At 33.7% G+C, this 22,221-nt stretch overlaps 3 protein-coding genes across 8 annotated transcripts; 1 reads left to right on the top strand and 2 right to left on the bottom strand.

The window, feature by feature from the left end:
- Window positions 1-1,045: 1,045 nt before the first annotated feature.
- LOC108988308 (pentatricopeptide repeat-containing protein At3g53170) lies at window positions 1,046-7,098 on the bottom strand. 6 transcript variants are annotated; one of them, XR_004801603.1, is made up of 5 exons: window positions 6,839-7,098; window positions 5,098-5,471; window positions 3,367-4,462; window positions 2,962-3,273; window positions 1,046-1,301 (listed from the first exon to the last, which is right to left on the bottom strand). XR_004801603.1 is itself a non-coding variant. In XM_035690468.1 (4 exons), the coding sequence occupies exons 2-4, from the start codon at window positions 5,413-5,415 to the stop codon at window positions 3,251-3,253; spliced, it is 1,437 nt and encodes a 478-aa protein (XP_035546361.1). In that variant the 5' UTR covers window positions 5,416-5,471; window positions 6,839-7,098; the 3' UTR covers window positions 2,909-3,250. The 6 variants fall into 6 exon arrangements, 3 of the variants coding, with proteins under 3 accessions (XP_035546361.1, XP_035546363.1, XP_035546362.1); XR_004801604.1 differs by having other exon boundaries at window positions 3,154-3,273; XR_004801605.1 differs by lacking the exon at window positions 1,046-1,301 and adding an exon at window positions 2,526-2,557 and having other exon boundaries at window positions 3,154-3,273.
- A 1,824-nt stretch (window positions 7,099-8,922) lies between these two features.
- On the top strand, window positions 8,923-11,282 carry LOC108988299 (probable ribosome biogenesis protein RLP24). Its single transcript, XM_018961532.2, has 5 exons — window positions 8,923-9,282; window positions 9,868-9,980; window positions 10,498-10,611; window positions 10,712-10,848; window positions 10,933-11,282. Exons 2-5 carry the CDS (start codon window positions 9,900-9,902, stop codon window positions 11,102-11,104), a joined length of 504 nt encoding a protein of 167 aa, XP_018817077.1. The 5' UTR covers window positions 8,923-9,282; window positions 9,868-9,899; the 3' UTR covers window positions 11,105-11,282.
- Window positions 11,283-11,703: 421 nt separating this feature from the next.
- LOC108987693 (cycloartenol-C-24-methyltransferase-like) lies at window positions 11,704-21,416 on the bottom strand. The gene is made up of 14 exons (XM_035690325.1): window positions 21,290-21,416; window positions 14,728-14,806; window positions 14,550-14,616; window positions 14,138-14,211; window positions 13,925-14,009; window positions 13,754-13,809; window positions 13,560-13,614; window positions 13,341-13,391; window positions 13,065-13,148; window positions 12,794-12,910; window positions 12,575-12,658; window positions 12,343-12,468; window positions 12,055-12,152; window positions 11,704-11,944 (listed from the first exon to the last, which is right to left on the bottom strand). Exons 1-14 carry the CDS (start codon window positions 21,414-21,416, stop codon window positions 11,881-11,883), a joined length of 1,167 nt encoding a protein of 388 aa, XP_035546218.1. The 3' UTR covers window positions 11,704-11,880.
- Between the last annotated feature and the right edge of the window lie 805 nt (window positions 21,417-22,221).

Below are 22,221 nucleotides of genomic sequence, written 5' to 3'. Positions count from 1 at the left end.
AGAAATACAGGAAGTTTCGTTGCATGCTTGAGTTTGTGACCAACAAATCTCAAGAATGTTCTCAGTTTAGCATGCCACAGACAACACTACGGATGATCAGTTTGAAAGATTATACGACTAGGATGAAGGAAGGCCAGAGTGACAATTATGACATTACGGGAGAAAGCAAGAAGGCCACGCAGGAAATGAAGAAGAAGGGTTGTGAGATTCTCCATGTTGTAGATGCAAACGATGAATATACTATTGAACAACTCAAAAAAATTGAAGGCAAGAGGCTGACCTCTGCTACAAAAGAAGGGTTAAAGCATAACTGCACTTTGTGGGTAAGGTGCTTTGAAGGGGGAGGGTACATGTCACAGTTCTGTACATGCACACCAAAGTCATTGGGGCTTGGTGGGCTCAGTTCTGATCAGCATATTGGCTTGTGGCCATTTATCTTATTTACATGTTAGTGTTAGGAACTTAGGATTATATGAGCTGTTTTTATTTTACTGTTTGGATAAGTTGGCCTCAAGCTGATTAGTTAGTAGGAGCAGGTCAGTATTTGTAGTTGTGTTGGACTCAATTAAAAAACATCCAGAAGCTTAATACACATACTTTCTATTTTTCTCTCTTCCTCTCTTGGAGGCTAGATCAACCTTGAATCTAACAAATTTTTCTTACACTTTCTCTCGCATTTTCTATTCACCCAAACACCAACCATTAGGTGTGTTGTAAACTACTTCTTGAGAAAAGTAGTACGTGCAGCTTGCACAACACCAAATAATATAATAATTAATAGGGCCTAATCTTTATTTTTGTAGTCATGAAAGTTTGATTTTTGTTCAATTATGGTCCATGGATCTCATGGCATCAACCTGGATGGCCCTCAACCTCTAGGAAGGTTTGGATTCAAAATTTATTTCAACTCATCTCATTTCATCTGATTATTATAACTTTCATAAATTTTCATACAAAATATAATAAATAATTCAACTTTTTCAAATTTCAAAACAAAAAATAATATTAAAAATAATATTCTAACAATATTTTATTCAACTTTCATCTCATCTCAATTTAACTAAACTCCCGTAAGTCATCTTTCTCACTGGTGCAATCATTTGTCATTGATTTCTATAGCAAATTGTCTGCAGCAATTTTATTTTTTTCCCTTCTTGCAGTGGATGCAACCATTCCTCCTCACATAATGCATTCACTTCTATGCCCCATCTTGGGACCCCATGAAATTTCCACCATGTGTTCACAGTCCTCTTTACCTTCACCATTAACCTATAGTGATGCATTCTCATCTGCCAATACGTCTGCACAATGAAATGAAGATTGCATTAGAAATTAAGTCCATTTGGTTACGAAGAGGAGAGATGCTTATAAAAAATGAAGACAATAATATTTTAGTGATAATGACTCTCTATCCTGAGATTTCTGAAATTAAAACATTTTTCTAATATTTGAAAATTCTTCACATGCATATTTCCCGTTTAGTTTCTGGATTAAGTAAGAATTTTGGCTGGCTCATCAGGGAGGTCCGGTCCTGACTCCTCCCATATAGAGAACCATTTTGGTTACTAAATTTATTTATTTATTTTTTTCCCAAAGGAGTTCGGCAGGTTAGAAGCACCATTAGCAAAGTGACAACAAAATTAAAAAAAAGTGAGTAAAGAAAAATATATAATTTCAAGCTTAAAAAATATATTTCGCAAAATCTAAAAGAATAAAAAAGTGTGTAAATTTAAGAGAAAATACACGTTACAATAAAAATAATGATTTAAAATTACCATATCTTCTTTAATGTTTAAATGTGCTTTGGAATTGAGAAGTTTTAAGTAACTATACGTAATACCTTTCTCTACATATATCCCCTAAAAACTGAAGTTTTTATTTATTACTTCTTTTTTCAAAAAAAAAAAAAAAAAAAAAGAGGGGGGAGAGAAATAAAAACTAAAATAAGAAGAAAATCTCAATTTCATATAGTTTGATTTCTTTTTTCTTTTTTAAAAAAAGAGCAATAAAGTCTACGAGACAAGAAAAGAAGTGACAGGAGACCAAAGGTAAATTGGTGGCATTATAAGAGCACTCCAAATAGTTTATATATTCTATCTTTCAAAAGACATCACTAAAACTTATTTTTTCTATTTTATATATTAACTTTTATAATATACCATACATCATTTTATCTATTTTTTTCTTTACATCATTCAAATATTATATTATTTAATAATTTGTTGAAAAAAAAGTATAAAAAGAGAGAAATTATCGTGGGAGACAAAGTACATAAAAAGAAAAAATAAAATAAAATATTTTTACATGTGTACAGTTCAATTTACATGTAACTGAAGCAAAATAGAAAATAGATTTAAAAATACATGATCTGTTGGAGACATTTTTGAGCTACCTTTCTTCAAATTTAACATAAAAAAAATAGGTTTTACAAAACCCATCGGGACCCACCTCAAAATATGAGGGAGAGAAGAGGTGAAAACAATAGTATCTTTGTCATATTCAAATCTCTCGCTTTTTTTTTTTTGGGGGGGGGGGTGGTCTTCTAACATTAGATCACCTGGAAAATAATGATGTGTGAGTAGGTAAGATCACTAAATAAGAACTTATTGATGATAACAAAAAAGCGGTAGCATCCATAATAGTTGTCCTTCAACTAGTGTGTTAAATATAATTTTTCAGTGAAAATAAGGAATAGCCCCAGATTTTTCTCCAAATGGGGAAGAAATTATTACAGATAAAATAGGACGTGGTAGAGGAAGATATAAATCTTGTAGAACATAAGGAATTGGGAATTGCCTGATATACATAGAGAGATACATAAACATATAAAAGTAAAGTTATTGATTAAATAAAAAAAATATATTCACAAGACTAAATAAATGGAAATCAGTCTCACTGCACAATTAACTAAAGGAATAAATCCCAATCAGGATACTAGCAACTTCTTTATGCAAAACAGACCTTGGACACCCGCTTTTAAAAAATGGCCAGTCCTTTGGGCCATGTTGGACCATTTGATGTATGCATCCTTCAATTACCAGATGTATTTTGCTTTAAGGCACTATATACAGTAGCATGCAAATACGTGTAACGTACAAGATAACCAAAAATAGAGGGAAGTAAATATAGAAGCTTAGAATAAGTCGATAAGACCTGCTATAACAGTGGTTACAAGGAAGCAATTATCAATCCTGAGATCCGACCACCATTGAGCATTTGTGAGAGTTGCTTTCCAAAACAATAAATCATGCTACCATCCAATCAAATTCATGCCTGAAACAGAAGAAAAAGAGGTAAGGTTGTTTGAGTAACTAGTTTCAGGGAAAATTCTCGCAGAGATAGAAAGTATAAGGCATAGCATGATACCAAATTTCTCTTCAGCTGCAATCCTCTTTTTCTCCAATTTTTCAGCAGCCTCATTCATGCCTTTTGCATTGTAGGCTTGGATCATGGTAGCAAAGGTGACATTATCCGGTTTGCATCCTCTATCTTTCATTTTCAAGAACAAGTCACCCATCCTTTCCACATCACCAGTCTGACCATATGCGCTGATAATGCAGTTATAAAAAGGAGTATCTAGTTTTACATCTGAATTCTCTACTTGCCTCAAAATCGAATCAACTTTTACTATATGTCCAGCTTTACTGTAAGCACTAACAAGAGAGCAGTAGGTAATAGCATTCGGCTTGATTCCTTGATGCTTCATTTTCTTGAAGTATGTATCCATCTTTTCAATATTTCCAGCTTTTCCAAACACCTCGATGACTGTATTAAAAGTAACAATTGTTGGCGAGAAAAATCTTTTCTCCATATAATACATAACTGACCTCATCTTCTCATACATGCCTGCTTTTCCATATGATTTGATCAGGATATTGAATGTCTTCATGTCTGGCTGTATTCCCATTAACTGGAATTCATTATACCACTCCTCCATTTTCTCAATCTGCCCTAATTTCCCATAAGCCCTGACAAAAGTATTTAACGTGAAAATATCAGGAAGGCAGCTTTCACTTTCAATCATTTCCGTCAGTGTGTCCTCCATTAGTTCAAACATTTCCCCCTTACCGTATCCGTTGATAATAGTATTGTATGTGACAGTGCTGCATTCAATCCCCAAATATGACATCTCTGCACGAATCCGTCCAATCAGATCAAAACGATGAAACTTAGTGCAACAGCTAATAAGAATAGAATACGTGTATATATCTGGTTTGCAGTCAGAGATTGATTTCATATCCTCAAGAGTTGATAAAGCCTTGTCAAGAAGGCCGCATTGCCCATAAGAACTTACAAGAGCAGTATAGACGTCAAGAGTAGGTCTAAGCCCTTCAGACAACATGATCTCAAAAAGCAAGCTGGCCTGCGCAGGTTGCCTGCACTTGCCAAGCATCATTAACAACTTCGTGTATGTTTGGCATCTTGCCTCGTACCAATGTTGCTGACGAAGCAATCCAAAAATCTATAATAAGGAATTGGTATTTTAGAAATAGCTAAAACTTCCAACAAGTCTCACAGTACAGGGGAACAAGAATTCATACAAAAAGTAGCAGTGCTGACAATTCAAATTTTGATGGGTCGTGGTGTCGGTTTAAATCTTACTTAGGTCTCTCTTGTATATGTCCCATGTACATGGGTTAACCTATTGTTTTGATCTAATAAAATTCTTGATTACTCATAAAACAAGGTTGCAGTATACTCTAAAAAAGTAGTTTAAAATTAACTGACAAAGGGAACAGACATTTAGAGGGTTGAAACAGCAGCAAATAGCACAAACATGAAATGTATCAATAAAACCCGGGGTGACAGAAACAAAGAAAAGACAACTACCTTTGCAAGAAAAGTAAAAAAAATCGAATTAAAACATGACATTTTAATTACCAATTTACCAGGACGAAAACAGAGGCAAATAATATCCTCTATCCACAAACACAGAAGCAAATCACATACAAGCCACCAAAACAATTAGAATCAGAAATAAATATATCGAACTCAAGGACACCCACCGACCGTGTTGCCAAAGTTTTTTTTTTTTTTTTAAAAAAAAAAAGGCCAAAAAGAGAAATTACAAATTCAAGAAAAACAAAACCCACTAACCTTGAGAGCAGTCTCCCATTGATTCTCTCTGATAGCCTCATCCAGGGCCTCCAAAACAGCTTTAGGCCACAGCTGTTTATACTTTCTCGAGTTCGCTTTCCTCGCAATGCCTTCTACAGCAGCGTCCGTTCGCAGAATCCGAGACAGGTCCTTTTTTGAGTCCTTCTGGAGCCCGTCTGAGATAGATTTAGGGCTCCGTTTTGACAATTGGATAGAGGACTTCAGTGGGTTTGGTGCGTGCATATGGTCTCTGGGTAATCTCGTCGAACGGGTACTGGATGAGTGTAGTTTAGCGTGGGCAAGGGCCTGGCTTTCCATTTTGAGCCGTGGAGTGGAGGATGAGGTTGAGTTAGTAGACGAGCGTTGGCAGTTGGCTAAAACGATAATATGCGCATGTTAGTGCTGTAAAGGTATTGAAGATAAACTGCGCGTACGTTAACGTTCAATTTCAAATGGGCCGCCCTAAATTATACATTTTAGTTGAAAATGGGCCGTATGTTCTACTTGGGCCCAAAATCATTTACTATCTCATTTTTATTTCGTTCGTACTAATACCGTTTTACTACTTAGGGCATTAGCCTTTGCCAAGATCAAATTTTGACTAGAAGTCTAGAACTTCAAATTTTAGTTATAACATTAACTTTTAGTCAGATGAATTTATATTAAACTAATTATCTTAAAGTCAAAATAATAATATAATATTATATATTTTAATAATATTTCATTTAAAAAATTATAATATTTTGTAAATACACATATTAATTAATAATTTAATTTTTATTTAAAATTATTATTTTCCAACTATCTGAGCCATAAATTGTCACTCTACTACCTGAGCCATGTTCATAATCTGTTGAGAATTTCTTTATAACGAACGACGTTATTGCAAATAGACCATACAAAACATAAAGTTGATTGCAAATTTCTTGCTTTAAATCACGATATATGAATTCTTTATATGAATTCATACTCTTAACTGATGTATTAGAATATTAAATTATCATATAGTTATAATGCAAAAAGAAGTCAGAACAAGACAAAGAAAAGCAATAAGCTCTCCCATATATAATCACAGCCTTCTGCCCAGAAGTCAGAACATCTTCCTCCATATATATAACCACGCAAATCCAACACAGTTTCTACCACTACTGAACCATGTTTCTTTAATACTAGAAGCCACATGTTTCTCCAGCCCACATGTGGCTGGGCAGCTATAAAAAAAATTAATAATAATAACAACTTCCTCAAAATTTCAACAAATTTTCATATTTATTTTTTCAATCTTAAATTTTAACAAATTCCTCAAAATCAATCACTCAGCAAACCTCAAATCACCAAATGTGCAGAAGAACAACAAAGAAATAGAAGGAAGATCCATGTGAACGAAAGAACCACCACCAGTCGCGCACTCACCATCCAAATCCGATTGGTTTTCAACCATAAAAGCATTCCATTCCTTCTAAAGCCTTCTAAAGGGCAAAGGACGCCATGGGAATTGCATTGAAACTTTAAGAACCACCAAAAAGCAGATAAAATCATATTAAATCCTGAGGTCAATACTACCCAAACTCATTCCTATCACCAGACTAAAATTTCATTCATTTCATCAGTTCCTTCTCCAATCCCTTCGATTTTTATAAAGTACTTTGTTTTACAACAAATAAAAAATAAAACACAAATAAGCATGAATGACAAGCATGAGTTATTTGTTCGTTTTTCCTCTGAGAAAGCCAAACCATACCTTGAGCCGCCGGATCTAGTGGGCTGCCTGGAGCTTGCTGTCGGCGTAGTCCGATTGGATGAGCTGGAGTGCGCGGTCGACGGCAGGGGAAGGGGACGTAGACGAGAAAGACCCTTGCTGGGGAGTGTTGCCACCGTCGGGATTCGTGTCGGTACCGTGGACGGAAGGAAACTGAGAGACGAGAGGGAGAGGAGCGATGGTAGCCTGAAACAGAGGGAAAAATACGAGGGAAAGAGATTTAATTAAAAGAAAAATGATAAACACAACACTTCGTAGAGTTTGTAAAAACATCTTTATTTTATAATAAGTTCTGCTACATGCAACCGGGGGTGGGGAACTCCCGGGGAATCGGTTGACACGTCAGTCAATATTTTTTATTTTTTATTTTAAAAAAAAACCGACTGTAACGTAACAAAATCGTGAAAGATTTTCTTCATGGGTAGAGAGAGAGAGGGTTTGGGAGGTTTTCCAATTTGTGGATTGAATCTGCAGAAAATGATTTTTTTGGTATGAAAAATGAGTGATTTTCTGGATATGCAAAAAAAATCACAATGAGTCCTGTTTTTTACAGGTTCAATCTGGAAGTCCATTTGTTTCAAAACCACAATGATTTTCCTTTTTTCTGCAGGTTCAATCTGAAAGTCTATTTGTTTCAAAATCACAATGATTTTTTTCAAAATCATTTTCTGCAGATTCAATCTCAATCTCAACCATTAGCTTTCCATACCAAAAAAAATCAGTCCTTTTTCATATTGTGGAATTTGATTCACAAGGAAAGCATTCAACTTTTTCTATGAAAGCGTACAACTTTTTCTGGATTTCTCTGAAAGCGTACAATTTTCTTTTTCATGGCTGAAGTTTAGATCTTGGTGGAAGATTGTCTCTCCGCCTATGCCTCTCCCTCCCTTCGTCTTCTCCACGAAAGCATAGGTGATTTCCCTTTCTGTGCCATTAAGCTTTTTTTGCAAGCTTTCGTTTGCTACATGCTCAAATACCATGGCCCCTTCTTCTAAAATCATGGAGATTGGATCTAAAAAATAGAAATCTATTGGCCTTCAAACAAAGGAATTAAGAACAAATGAAATGGAGAGGGAGAGGAAGAGAGAGAGGTCCAGCGGAGATGGAGATGGAGATGGAGATGGATGGAGGGAGGGAGAGAATGAAATGGAGAAGGAAATGAAAAGAAAAATGTAACTGATGAAAACACACCGTTTTATTAAATGACATGGACATCTCGGTCGCACAATGGTTCCACCAAGCGGTTGCATCTATCATTTTTCTTTTACAATATATATTGTGAAAAATGTTATGTAAAATATTGTGTGTTTATTACTATTCTTATAAAAAAAAAAAACTAAGTTTCTAAACTCAGCTCAGTTTCGATTTAAATGAGATGAATACATCGAAGTCATGAGTATAAGAAATAAAACAATGTTATACATCAGACTGTAGCTGCATCACACACCACGTGATATATTTTTTTTTTTTACACTCAATACATTGATTTTGTTGCGGCTACAGACTGATGCAAATATTTTTCCTAAGAAATAATATGAGAAAGATTTAAATGCAGGTTTCATATTTCGAAGCAAACCTAACTTACTAACATTTGAAGATGTAATAAAAATATCAAATTTATTTACGTAATTTAAATGCAGCTAATCGCTTAAACTGTACCATGTAAAAAAGAGAACAAAAAATGTAGGAAATAAATTATCATAGGAATGGCAATGAATTAACTACGTATTTATTTACGTATAATTGACTTGTACAAATCTATGATTGATAATATATAATTTAGAATTTATTTATGATTATAAATATTAATAATGACATAATATATATTTAAAACATGAAGATATTATATTTTATTTATTTATGAATTTTATAATAGAAACTATAATCTAGCATATCTGGAAATATTTTATCTGGCTATAATTTGTAAATTTGCTATTTTTTTAAATAATATATTTTTCATATCTAAATTGTGGGACGTAAAAATGGAAGCCCAATCCGTGTAACAGCCCAGCCCATAAAAAAATCCTAGCCTCAGCTACCTAAACGGCAGAGTTTTGGACGTAGGGAATGAAAACCTATGTTTTCCTTTCTTCTCCTCTCCCCTCCTCTCTCTCTCTCTCTCTCGCACCGCCCACTTCAGACCCCTCTTTTCTTCCCTCCCTTCTCTCCCTCACGCCCCTTCTCTTCCTCGCGCCGACACCACCTCACAGCCCCTCTCTCTCTTCTCTCCCCTCCCTTCTCTGCCTCGCGTAGCAGAAAAACTCACAGCCACCATAGATCGACGGAAGACAGTACCTACAGAAACACTCCCTCTTCCGAAGCTTAAGGTGGGAAAACCATAGACCCTGCGATCAAGCTCCTCGGGAATACGATCCCGGTGGCTGGGATTCCGTCCAACGGCTCCATAAACTATTCCGAAGCTTAAGGTGTGAAAAGTTAGTGGGTCGGTCTTAGCTGGGGGGGCCTGGTTTGGAGAATTTGTTGACTTCGAATGCTAGGGTAGTTTTGTTTGTAGATGATGGTTAGGGGTTTTTCTTTGGATCTGCGTTGGTTCATGCATATGCATACTGAAACACTCCCTCTTCTCTTTTCTGTGTTTGTGGGTTTTTGGGTTTTTTTGGCTCGTGTGTATTTTGGCCGATTGATCAAATTCTTCGTTATATTTGTTACTAGTTTGAGCTGGCCTGTTTCAGTTCGCAACTTGATTCATATCTTTCCCTAAGTTCCATCCATTCAAATCATAGATTCAATGGAACTTCTACATCAGTATTTTTTTCCCCGCTTTGCATCTTATATTTGTTGCTCCAAATCTAGATGGATGAAAAGAAACAGAAGAAATTATAAAACCTACAGTGGAAATTTTTGCTAACGGAAATTTCTTGGATGGGGATCCCTCATCCATTAGCTATAACGAATGTTAAAGGCGAAGAATGTAAAATGCTAATCGACTTTTTGGGTTTCTTCTTCATGACACATTTTTTTAACTCTTCTATTCTGACTTTTTCTTTTAGGAACTTGGATTTTCTAGTTGGTTGAAAATAAGATGAGGATAGAGAAGTGTTGGTTTTGTTCCTCTACTATCTATCCAGGGCACGGTATTCAGTTTGTCCGCAATGATGCAAAGGTATGATGCTATTTTTTATTTTTTTATTTTATCGTAATTCGCTATCCTCTGTCTATTCTATTGTTCTATGTAAAGTTCAGGCCGCTTTGCACAATCTGTTCTTTATTTTGCCATGCCATACGAATCATGTCTGTTGTCTATGTTTGCCTCTCTGCTATGTACTCTTTTTTGCTTCCAGAATTAGAGTAAATCATGTGTGATTCATCTTCTGGCATAAGTTCCATCAGTTAGAATCACTGCCAATTACATGTTTTTAAGCTGTTGAATGTGTCTTTCAAGGATATTCTCTTAATGTAAAACTGCAATCAGATATTTACTGTTTGGTAATGTCAAAGTTTATATGTTGCTTCACAAAAATTCTTTGTCCAGAGTAAATGAAAACCTTTTATTTTTTTGGAGGGGTTAAAGCTAGGTAGCATGCCTTCTAAAATGCTGTAGTCTATTGTTGCCGAATATCCTCCGTTGGTTCATATTATTATTTTGTGCCCACAATCTCTTACTTGTGATCTTTTTGTAGATATTTCGTTTTTGTAGATCCAAGTGCCACAAGAATTTCAAGATGAAGAGGAATCCTCGCAAGGTGAAATGGACTAAGGCCTATAGGCGGTTACATGGAAAGGACATGACGCAGGTAAAGATGCTTGTTTAGTTTATCATTCAAAATGCAACATTGCTTGGATGAGAAAAGATTTGGTGGTAATATGGGTTTTTCTGGTTCCTTATTCTTGCAGGATTCAACCTTTGAGTTTGAGAGGAAGCGGAATAGGCCTGAGAGATATGACAGGAACGTTACGGAAAACACATTGAAGGCCATTAAGACGATTGATAAAGTCAGATCAAGGAGGGAGGCTAAACACATTGAGAGGAGGTAATTATGTTCCCCTTATCTTATGCTCAAAAGCGTAACAAGGTTGATGAGTATCATTTAACGTGTAAATGAAAATATTTGCAGAAAGAAGGGAAAGAAGGCCCAGCAAATGAGAGAGGCAGTAAAGGAGCTGGAACAGAGCATCAGCTTGGTCAAAGCCCCATCTGTTCTCAAGGAGGACCCATCTCTCACTCTTCCGAAGATCAAGGTCAAGGTGTCCCAAGCACTGGCAGAGAACCAACCCATGGAAGAATGACTCCATTGATCTTTTTGCTGCCTGCGCGATCTTCAAGATATTTGTATTGTGCTTTTATTTTTTGTTTCTGAGAATAGGAAGTACTCTCTTTCCCCATCCGATATTGTAGATCTTTTTGAGGATTTTGTTTCATTGAAAAAGATCCAAAAAAAAAAAAAAAAATACATGTTTTCTTTTCTTATATAGTGTATTTGATTTCAATGCTACTTATAAAAAAAAAAAAAAAAAGGAAGGTTTAATTGAAGGGTCGGTTGAAAACACGATTCAAATGGCAAAGGAATTTAATCGGAGAAATAAATGATTCAAAATGCGACTGTCACCGAAAAATGGGTCTCGAATATTTTTTTATTTTTTTATTTTTTTTTACTGAAGTATTTTTTATTGATGTAGTGAATTTTATTTTTTATTTTTTAAAAATGTTTTAAGTATAAAAAATAAAATGAATGAAAACAAATAAAAATTTTTTGTTCTTTCCGGGGGCCGTCTCACATGCACGGTTCATAAATGATTTTGTGATCGACCCATTTATGAAGAAAGTATATATCTAGAGAAGTTTTCCAATTTCTTTTTTGAGTAAATACAGTCACAAGTTATATAAGTATAGAAAGTCATAAGTTATATTGCTCAAACTTTGCGGCAAAAGTTTACAACATTGCTCAAACTTATTGTAGAAATGACACCACGTACAGGAAACCGATCGAACAGAGACAAACTACTTCCAACTCTTAGCATAGACGATGATTCTGCTGCCTGGTTTATTGGTTTACAGTGCCAAATTAGCGATCCTCTGAAAGCGGCTTCCGGGCCAGAAAGAAGTACATTGGTGTGAAAATCCCTCTCCTGAAGAAAAGAAAATCTCTTCTCTTGTTTAATAAACCCATTCACTCCTGTGCATTAAATTTATGCTACAAAGTCATTCAATCTTTTGAAATAGAGGGAACGCTACTTACCTTCCACCTTCAACTAGACCATCTGCAGCCTGCTGTAGAAAAATTTGAACACGTAGACTTCCCTTTGGGGCAAGTCCCACGAATTCCAGGGTCCTGACCTGCAAAAGTGAAAAACTCAAAAGACTATAGTGATCAATCGCCTCGCCTCTTTCAGAGTTGAAGGAGAGAAAATTCTTGCAAATTTCAGAACTGGAAAACCATTATCCAACACACAAAAAAGGTGTATTTAAATATGCAAAATCTTTGCAACCAAACGCTGGGGGGACATTTGCATGAGAGCAGTCTTACCATGCTTCTTGTAACGAAACGCCCAACCGAAGTTGCAGGGAAACTAGTCAGTGAGAAGTGATTTTTATCCATAGGCAAGTACCAGGGGAGAGGTGAGTCCAGGGCCATATCGTTCTCCCATATAAGCTTTGTGCAGAATAAATAATTAAGTAAGTTGTCACTTGACTTGTGCATGCCAATCATAAAAATAAATTCAGAAAGAAAACAGAAGAAACATATAAGTTGCAGTCACCTCAAAACCTGCTTGCTTCAGAGCTTCAAGGCACCTTCCTGTCGTCCTGATGTCTGGAAGGCCATCACCAATCTCGATGTCTGCCTGTGTCATACAATTTTGTCGTGTAAGATTCATGGAAAAACTTCATATCAACCCTAGCTAGCCACGGATGAAAGAAAACATGAATACAACTATACAAGATATAGTTCAGCCTTTTCATGTTTCAAGTTGTCTTACCTTTATTTGTTGATGTTCTCGGTTATTGGGATTGAAAGAATCGGTCATGCACCATTCATATGCAGCAAAATACTGGCCAGGCTTTAGTACTCTGTATATTTCTTTGTAGCACCCATACTACATGCAGATCAGAAACATACATGGGTCCCAAAGCCAAAGAGAAAACAAAAGCAGGGGGAAAAAAAGATGATCAGAAAGTGGAAGTCGGAAGTTGACACCTGCATCCTAGATGCAGGCCAAGCCTATAAATATTAGAATTTGGAATACATACAGCATCTGGTGCGTGACAAGTAGCCTCAATTCCATATACTGCATCAAAACTATTGTCAGGAAATGGCATTTTCATGAAGTCAGCCTGCATCATCGAGAATCAATAACAATCATGGATCTGACACACAAATAACTCCTTTTTTTTTTTTTTTTTCTGGGATATTATCATAGAATTTGGTTCTTTCTTTTTTCTCTCTCCGTTTCATTTTTCTGCAATTAAACATGTAAAGTGTATGGTGTGCGAAGATGATAAAGTAAAATTATTCATTAAACAAACCTTGACAAAGTTACAGGTTTTTTCCAGTATTCCAGCAGCGCGGTTCAGTTCCTGGGGGATCGGCAACGTAAGCGTAATTACAAGAGTGTTATTATTGCTATTTTAATTTGAATAATGGCACAAAAGAATTAATACTTGTAAGAAACTAACCATCCAGGCCAGTTCCAATAGCAAATTATAAACTAATTAAAAAGTGAGAGATTAGTCGCGCGTGTATACCTTTCCCCTCGATATCTGGTAATCATTGTTGTTCACCCCCGTCACTGACGTTAAGCTGTAAAATTATAGTACCGAATCACCGAGATATATAATTTAAGAACATTGCTACGTACATGAGTCGTTAAAAAAATTAAAATAAAAATATTTTATAATAAAACTTAAAAATAAACAAAAATAGGAAGCAGTGCACTCACGTAAACCTAGAAATTTCTCTCAGAGGTCCACCGATTCCACAGCCTACGTCCAACACCTATTATGTAAAAAGAAAAGAAAAAGAACAAACTTGAATAGTCAATGATCTAGATCTACATATATTAATGCCAGTTTCTGCAGGTTCCATGAACGTTGAGGCCGAATTAACAAACCTTCTGCCCAGGCTTGAGGCCTAGTTGTAAAGCAAGAAAGTGCTGATGTCGCTTGATGCTCTCTCGAATGGTCTCCCCTTTCCATCTTCAAGAGCAAAAGCATCAAAATAGTTAGATTTTAATTATCAATCATGTTGGCCAGAGAAATTAATGTATATACTGAATGCATTATTAATGCTAGCTGCAGCTTGAAACTTGAAAGCTGGCGACCACCTAGGTGCATTATGGAATGATTCCCCCCAGCCAAACTCATAAAAGCTGGTAGCAAGATCGTAGTATTTATTTACCTGAGATTAACATATATATATAAGCAGACATCAGTTACGTACGTTATATTGTATTCTTCTGACAGACAGGTACTAATAGATCATTTGCATCCAAATATCACTAAAAAATAAGTAAATCGATCTGCTAATTGAGATGGCTAATTCGTAAGATATATTAATAGATTTACTTTATAATAAATTTTATAATCGCTTAAAATCTCGTCAGTTTATGAGTTTAATTAGTTTTGTGAGATTTCCAAAACATTCCTCTATAATTTTTTGCACACACACGGCAATCTTGATTTTCGAATAAAGATGATCAGATCGTGTTAAGACGGAGAATTAACACTAGCTCTCACCAAGTCAGTATAGTTAGCTTTCCTCTCTTCTTCTTCACCTCCATAAGCGACATGATAATTCTCATACCTGAATCATCAAACCAAAATTTTTAATATTCCTACAAAATCGAAAGAAACATCCTCGATCGCCCATGCATTGTACCCAAAATTCTTTCGTAATTATTGTTAGAAAATATACTTTTCAACAGCCGAGAGTACTTCCTTCTTCTGAAGCTTCCCACCGATACGCGACGCGAGACTCAAGTTACTCAATTGCCCTGATCAGTTCGACATTTCTCTCTGGATTGCCGGATCTTGATCAGAAACAAAACACATGCACACACGCACGCACGTAAAAAGATTAATTAAACGAAACAAGAAAAACATAAAACGTTAATTAGATCAGCAACTAACAGAATCATTGACCATGAAATTGTTTAATTTCTAGCTAGCATGGAGCAAAAACAACAAAAGCAGCTAGCAGTACGTACTAGCTAGCATTGAAAACGATTTTTGAAACCACGTTTTAGGTAAAAATATAATGTGGGTAATGTTGCATGCATGCATGAGCTAGCATTACGTATAGATGCTCGTACTCACAGAGTGCTTCTTCGGAGAATTAAGAAGACAAGATCAATTAGCCTTTCGGATATTGGAGAAATCTAATAGTTTGTTGTACGTTAAGGTTCGTTGACTAAGATAGCAATATATAGACACGGAAGAGAAGATATCAGAAGCTCCATCGATCCATGGATTCATTCACTGTTGAGAGGGATTTTCCATTGTCACAGTGTTAATTAGCGCGCGGCCGCATTCGTAGAACTTCGTAGTACTGATCTAATTAACTTGTATTATTTATTGATTGTGCGTACCGGCGTACGATCGAGTGATCGCCCTTGTATTTATGAGCTTGCTTTTGACTCTCTCTTCAATAGATAATTAAATTGCAACGGCTTGCAATTAAATCTTTTGAAATAAGAATGGTTTGGCCAGATAATTTTAAATGTGTTGAATAAAATATTATTTTTAATATTATTATTATTTTAATATTTAGAAAAATTAAATTATTTATTATATTTTATGTAAAAATTTTAAAAAATTATATTGATATGATAAAATCATCTCTAAATCTAAACATGGCCTAGATGTTTTTTAGCAAGAGGACGAATCTATGTGCTTGTTTGGAAAAGTGAGATTAATTTTGAAATAGTAATGAAATGATTTGTGAATAACAATAAAAATTAAAATGCTTTATTGAGTTTTGAAAAATGAGAGATAAAAGTTAGTTGAATAAAAATATTATAAATTTGAAATATTATTAGAAAAGATTTTTAATTTAATATTTATTTTTATTTTGAGATTTAAAAAAGTAATATTATTTTTTGTGTTTTGTTTGAAATTCGTTTAAGAAAGTTGTAATGATTAGATGAAAAAGTTAAAAAATTAAAATTAAAAAATATTTGTATTTGAGTGATATTTAAGAAGGAGATTATGAAAAGTTTTGACACTTACCAAACAAGCCTTTAAATGTTCCTCCATTTAATTTTTTACATATTTTATTAATAATATGAACCACTCATTTATTCTTTATTTCTTATGGTATAATCATATATGAGTAGGATTTTTTTATTATTTTTGTCTTAAATCTGTTATTATCTGCCATAGAAAATTTTGTGATAATTATATAAAGTTAACCTTATATTTATATATATATATATATATATATTGGGTAGTTTTCTTCTCTTCTTCATGAAATACTTAATTATTTTTTGTCACCAAGCAAGTTATTATGAGCTTTTTGTTAAGAAAAATATTTTAGTCATAAATAGATTACATATAAATAAATTTATAAATTGATGTGACTTGATGCAATACGTCAGATTGTAAAATAGATCTAACAATTCACATGAAGACACATTAGTTTGTGATTTTATTTTTGTGTATTTTCTTTGTGTACGTAACACTTCTCTTTTATTAAACCTACTGTCTACTTTTTAAAGTTTTTGTGGTGTTGTTCCAAACTTTCTCCAACGAAGGTTATTCTTTTAGTATTAATTAATCTTAAAGAAAAATGATTTGTACAAACTCTAAATAGACAAACTTCATGTAAACTCTTGTAAAAAAGTAAATCCCAACTTAAAAAAGTGTAAAAAAAACTATTATTTATTAGTGAGACTTACTTTTTTACAAAGAATTTGTATGAAACTTATCTATTTAGAATTCATATCTACATTACTCATCTTAAAAACCTATACCATTAGATTTAAAGCTGGTGGAGGCCTATGGGTGGCCATTAAGGCTGCTACTCACCCTATTTACGGGTGCATATGGCTACTACCCACCCTATATGCCACCCCACCCCCACATACGCGCGCCCTGTAGAAAGGCGCATCATTCGTCCTTGTCATACAAGCAAACGGATAAGAGTAGTGATAACACATAATACATTTTACAACATATTTTATAACACATGCTATAAAATAAGAGTATTTTTGTAAAATAATGTTAGTTTTATAAGGTATTTTACAAAAATACCTCTCATTTTAAAACATTATTGTATAAAGTGTTGTGTGTTTATCATTTTTCAACAGATAAATCTAAACTAAATCAAACAATGACAAATCATCCAATAAAAATCTAACCAAAAAAAGCAACAAATAAATCAAACAATGAAAAGCAAACAAATTTTTTTATCAAAATCAATTCAATACCAGAGAATGACATCGTGTGCCCATGGGTCTCTAGTTCGTGATCAGAGAACCATGATGTTAGACATATAAAAAATAGAGAAGAATAAGAAGAAGAACAAAGATTCAGGGATAGGTGAGATGTGGTGGGGGACAAATACAGTTAGGAATTAGGGTTTTTTTTTTTTGTTAAGTGGGGCAGGCAGGTGGCTGGATATCCTACCCACAGCCCACCCCGCTTTGTTAAGAAACGGGCGGGTTATCCACCAGTACCACGCGGGCATGCAGGATGTATGGACAAGCCAGGAGACGACCCCCGTTGCCCAAGCCTAATGATCGTTGCCTAAGCTCCCCATCCCTTGTCGCCGGGCCTAGTGGCCATTGCTAACTTGTCAGCATTAGCATTGGTCTATGCATATGCATATGCAAAGTCATATTTGCATAATATGACCCTAAAATCCTCTACATTGACTTATGCATATCTAAATATTTAACTACTTATGAACAGTGCTTATCCAAATTTGGATAACTACTATTCACCCTACAAATCATATTTTAATCATTATTTCTCTCTCCTCCCACTCTCTCTCTCACAATCCTTTCCTTTTCTCTCTCCTTCAACAACACAACAAATCTTCACTTGCACATTCATTTTATTATTATAATATATTATATATATTTTTCATTTTATTATATTTTTAATATAATATATAAAAAAATTATATTTTTTATTATTGCATTTGTATTATTAATGTTAAATGTATGTAGTGGATGATAATTGTAAAATATATATATATAAAATTGATTTTAGCAAAAAATCAATAATAATAAAATAATAATATTTTATTATTATTTTGTTTCAAATATGCATAAGTCAATGTGAGAATTTTGCTTGAATGACAAAGTGGATATGCAAAAGAGGTGATTTTACATATGCATATACATAGACCAATGCTAATGCTCTAACAAGTCATTATGAATTTTTTTTTTGGTTAAACCTTAAACCTACTTTCTACTTCCCAATATCTATTTAGAGAAATCATATTTGTAGTCATTGAATATACAAGTGCAATGTATTATTTTTTTAAAAAATTAAATATATATGAGATATATCTACATGAAAAAATTAATTTTTTAATAATAAATTTTACTATTTTTTAAAATGAATACTTAATGCTTGTACAACTTATGAGTATATCTAACCTAACTAATTTATTTATGGGCTGTTACAAATCTTGAACGTAATCTTTCAAAATTAATCTTATAAGTGTGGCCGGTTTAGATGAATTTAAATCCATATTTAGAAACAGGGCGATGGGCTAAGAATGACAATTGCCTAACAGCCATGGCATCGAGGATAAGGACCCCTCCTTTTTACCCACACACACTCCATATCTTCTTCTATATTAAAAGTATGTATAACGTAAAGAACAGTAATTATTATTCACGTTAAAGTGTAATAAAAAGTTATTACTGTTCATGAATCACTGTTCACATTAAAAGCTAACAGTAATAAACAGTGATTGAAAAAATTAAGATTTGGGACTTTAAATCTCAACCCTTCATTTTGAATCTTCATAATTGATTCAACAATAGATGTTAAAACATTAAAAATAAACAAACTTAAAATAGATAATTAAAATATAAATTCAATTTTAATTTATAAAATACTAATCTTCTATCATTAAATAAAAAATAGAGTTTTGTTAAATATTTTTAATAGAATAAAATCAAATAAATAATTAGAATTTTTAATATAATTTAAATCTCATAATATTCTTAATTAACTAAAATCATTTAAATAAAATGATTTTTTTAGTGCTCTCTGAGTCATTGAGTAGTGTGGTTAAATTCTACAATTTATATATTTTGTTAAGAAAACTATTGCTAGAATATTCAAAATCTTTTAATTTTCATATTACTCATATTACTGTAATATTTTGTTATTATTATGATGTTTGTTAAAATTTATTTTCTACTCCTGTATATTATTTTTTGTATTTCATTTGAAAGTTTGGAAAAGTTATAATGATTAGATGAAAAATTTGAATATTTGAAATTGAAAAGTCTAGTATTTGTGTTTGAATGATGTTTGAGAAGAAAATTATGAGAAATTTTGAATCTCACTTCTCAAATAAGCCCTAAAAGTAGTACTTGAAATTAGAAGATGACGAGATTTAAGATGAAGAATAGAAGATGATGGGGTTTAAGATGAAGAATAGGAGATGATGGGCTCCATTTGGATACTTAGAATATCTTATAATATCTGTGAATAGTAATAAAATAGTTTGAGTTAAGATGTTTTTATTTAGTTTTGGGAAATGAGGAAAAAAAATTAAATAAAAATATTATAAAGTTTAAATATTGTTTGAATAAAATTTTTTAATAAAATTTTTGTTTTAAAATCTGAAAATGTTATATTGTTTTTAAGTAATGATATACGCACAATATATTGCACAATACATTGAACAATAATGTTATAAAATGAGAATATTTTTGTAAAATGATGTTACCTTGATAATATGTTTTAGAAAAATACTCTTCATTTAAAACATAATTGTGTAAAGTGTTATGAAAAATATTGTGTGTAAATCATTTTCTATTATTTTTTGTATTTTATCTTGAGAGTTTGGAAAAGTTGTAATGATTATATAATGATTATATAAAAAAAAATTAAAAATTAAAAATTAAAAAGTATTTTATATTTAAGTAATATTTAAGAAGAAAATATCTAAAAATAATTGAAAATACTTGTATTGCCAAACTGCGACAAATAACTTTAATAATCACGTGTTAGATCATCTTAATCATAATTTTTCCCAATATCATTTTTAAATTAGGTTTTGTTGTACAACACTCTATCGTTTACGTGGAGTATAGTACGTGGACTAAATTAGTACTTACTCTATATATATAGCACTCTACCACTCTATCATTTATATAGAGTAGTACTATTCTATATAGTACAACTCTATATAAATAAATAACAGCTAGCTAGCATTACTTTTTCAAATAAACGAGATTTCTTGAATAAATAATTGGTATAAACTAAAACTAAAATCAAGTTTATATATACATATATATATATATATCCTTTTTTTTAAAGAAAAATCCTCACCAATTGTCGGTCCAAGACTAATCCAAAGAAATATAACATGATATTAAATACTACCAATTGAATCATGTGGTTAGAATAGATCATATGCATAAAGGGAGGATCTTCAGATTGGATAACCCTCCAATAAAACACAACTGCGTCACTTCATTAATTTTGTTATTGTGAACACAGCTGCAAAATGATTTTGCAGCAGATCGGCAAAATGACTTGAGCCCGTCCTCATCGCTCTAAAGCGCCCTCTCTCTCTACTATCTCAAGTGTTCTCTCTCCTCAAATGTTCTGACATCTGACAAAAGATTTATATTTATCTCTATTATAAAACCCATGAGGATTGGGTCGAAGTTGATGGATGATGAAGTTGGATAAGGGATGATTCAGAAATGGGCCAGGGACCATTACTTAAACGAGCAGTTATGAAGTTAAGCCACGAAAGAAGATAGCAGAATAAGAGAGAGAGCAACAATGCATTTTACATTCAAGTTCTAGAAAACAGTTTTATTCTCAAGCCTGATATTTTACTATTTTACCTTTGTAATTTAGTTTTTAAATTTCTATGTGTAAGCACGTAATTAGAGGAGTTAGTTACTTGTCTGAAAGGGTTATGGGGGGGGGGGGGGGGGGGAACACAGAGTAGGTATTGATGAAAATTGTAAGAAGCTTTCCGTAGTTTGGAGGTTGGGTGTGCCTCGAACAATGCCCAATTATCAATATAATTTCCTTGAATCATCTCTTGTACAATTTTTGTAGTAGTTTATTATACAAATTGCGAAGATCTTTACAATTGGTATTAGTTGCACTAATCCTTGATGGCTGACAACACCAAATCCAAACACCAAGAGGTCCTTCAACAACAAAATGCCTAGGAAGAATGAATGCATGCCCAGAAAGAAAGGATGCATGCCATGCAGGAGGATATTGTCCAGCTAACTGAAATGGTCCACACCTTAGTGACTAACCAGGCTGCTCAGGTAGTTTAGAGGGATCCAGACCTGCACCACGACCGAGAGCTTCATGACTTACACAGGAAAGGCCAGAGGGGGGTGAGACTTGATTTTTCCCATTTTGATAGGAACCACCCAGCATGTTGGGTTTTCAAGGCCTCCCACTATTTTGAGTATCATCAAACATCACTTGCACAGAGATTATTAATAGCATCATATTACATAGACGGAGAAACACTAATATGGTACCAAGATGCAGCAGAGACTGGTCAATCTAACAGCTGGGAAACCTTCACTAGAGAATTGTTGACTCGATTTGGACCAACAGCCTATGACGATCTAATGGAAGCACTCACACGGCTCAAACAAGTTACCATGATAGTCACCTATAAGGCTCAATTTGAAGCACTTTCAAACAGGTTAAGGGTTATCTCAGAAACACACAAGCTGAGCTATTTTTTGAGTGGGTTGAAGGATGATATTCGACTCCCTGTTTGGATGTTGAACCCACGGAGCCTTAATGCTGCATTCGACTTAGCCAAAATACAATAAGAGTACCTGGCTAGCTCAAAGAAATCTATTAAGGGCCGAGTGGAGAAGAGTATTGGTTCATCAAGCTCGAGTTCCATCTCTGGGTCTCAATTTAGTCAACCACAAGTCCATGGATAGAAACTTGTTAAACCAGGAAGGCAGATCTCTTCAGCTCAAATGGATGAGAAGAGAAAAAAAAGAGATGTGTTATCATTGTGAAGAGAATGGAGCCCCTCCAATATATGCAAGTCACCAAAAGTTTTTTTGCTTCAAGGGTGTGAGGAATAGGGGTGTAAAAAAAAAGGTGAACCAGTAAACAGGTATCGAGTTTAGTTTGGTTTGGTTTGGTCCAGTACCAGTTTTATTTTTCTTAAAACCGGTCAAAATAAGTCCAGTTCCAATTTTTCTTTTTCTAA

This window comes from Juglans regia, chromosome 5 (genome assembly GCF_001411555.2).
Source record: "Juglans regia cultivar Chandler chromosome 5, Walnut 2.0, whole genome shotgun sequence".
Taxonomy (NCBI): Eukaryota; Viridiplantae; Streptophyta; class Magnoliopsida; order Fagales; family Juglandaceae; genus Juglans; species Juglans regia.
The sequence above is the reverse complement of the archived record's forward strand: the minus strand, read 5'-3'. Positions and strand labels throughout refer to the sequence as shown.

Coding starts and splice junctions, on each gene's coding strand:
- LOC108988308 (XM_035690468.1), bottom strand. CDS start 5,415: ATGGAAAGCCAGGCCCTTGCCCACGCTAAACTACACTCATCCAGTACC. Junction 4,463..5,097: donor AATGGGAGACTGCTCTCAAG/GTTAGTGGGTTT, acceptor TCCTTATTATAG/ATTTTTGGATTGCTTCGTCA. Junction 3,274..3,366: donor TGCAGCTGAAGAGAAATTTG/GTATCATGCTAT, acceptor CTTCTGTTTCAG/GCATGAATTTGATTGGATGG.
- LOC108988299 (XM_018961532.2), top strand. CDS start 9,900: ATGAGGATAGAGAAGTGTTGGTTTTGTTCCTCTACTATCTATCCAGGG. Junction 9,981..10,497: donor TTGTCCGCAATGATGCAAAG/GTATGATGCTAT, acceptor ATCTTTTTGTAG/ATATTTCGTTTTTGTAGATC. Junction 10,849..10,932: donor GCTAAACACATTGAGAGGAG/GTAATTATGTTC, acceptor AAATATTTGCAG/AAAGAAGGGAAAGAAGGCCC.
- LOC108987693 (XM_035690325.1), bottom strand. CDS start 21,416: ATGCTGGGTGGTTCCTATCAAAATGGGAAAAATCAAGTCTCACCCCCC. Junction 14,010..14,137: donor TCATTCCATAATGCACCTAG/GTGGTCGCCAGC, acceptor TTGCTCTTGAAG/ATGGAAAGGGGAGACCATTC. Junction 12,469..12,574: donor TGAAGCAAGCAGGTTTTGAG/GTGACTGCAACT, acceptor TTCTGCACAAAG/CTTATATGGGAGAACGATAT.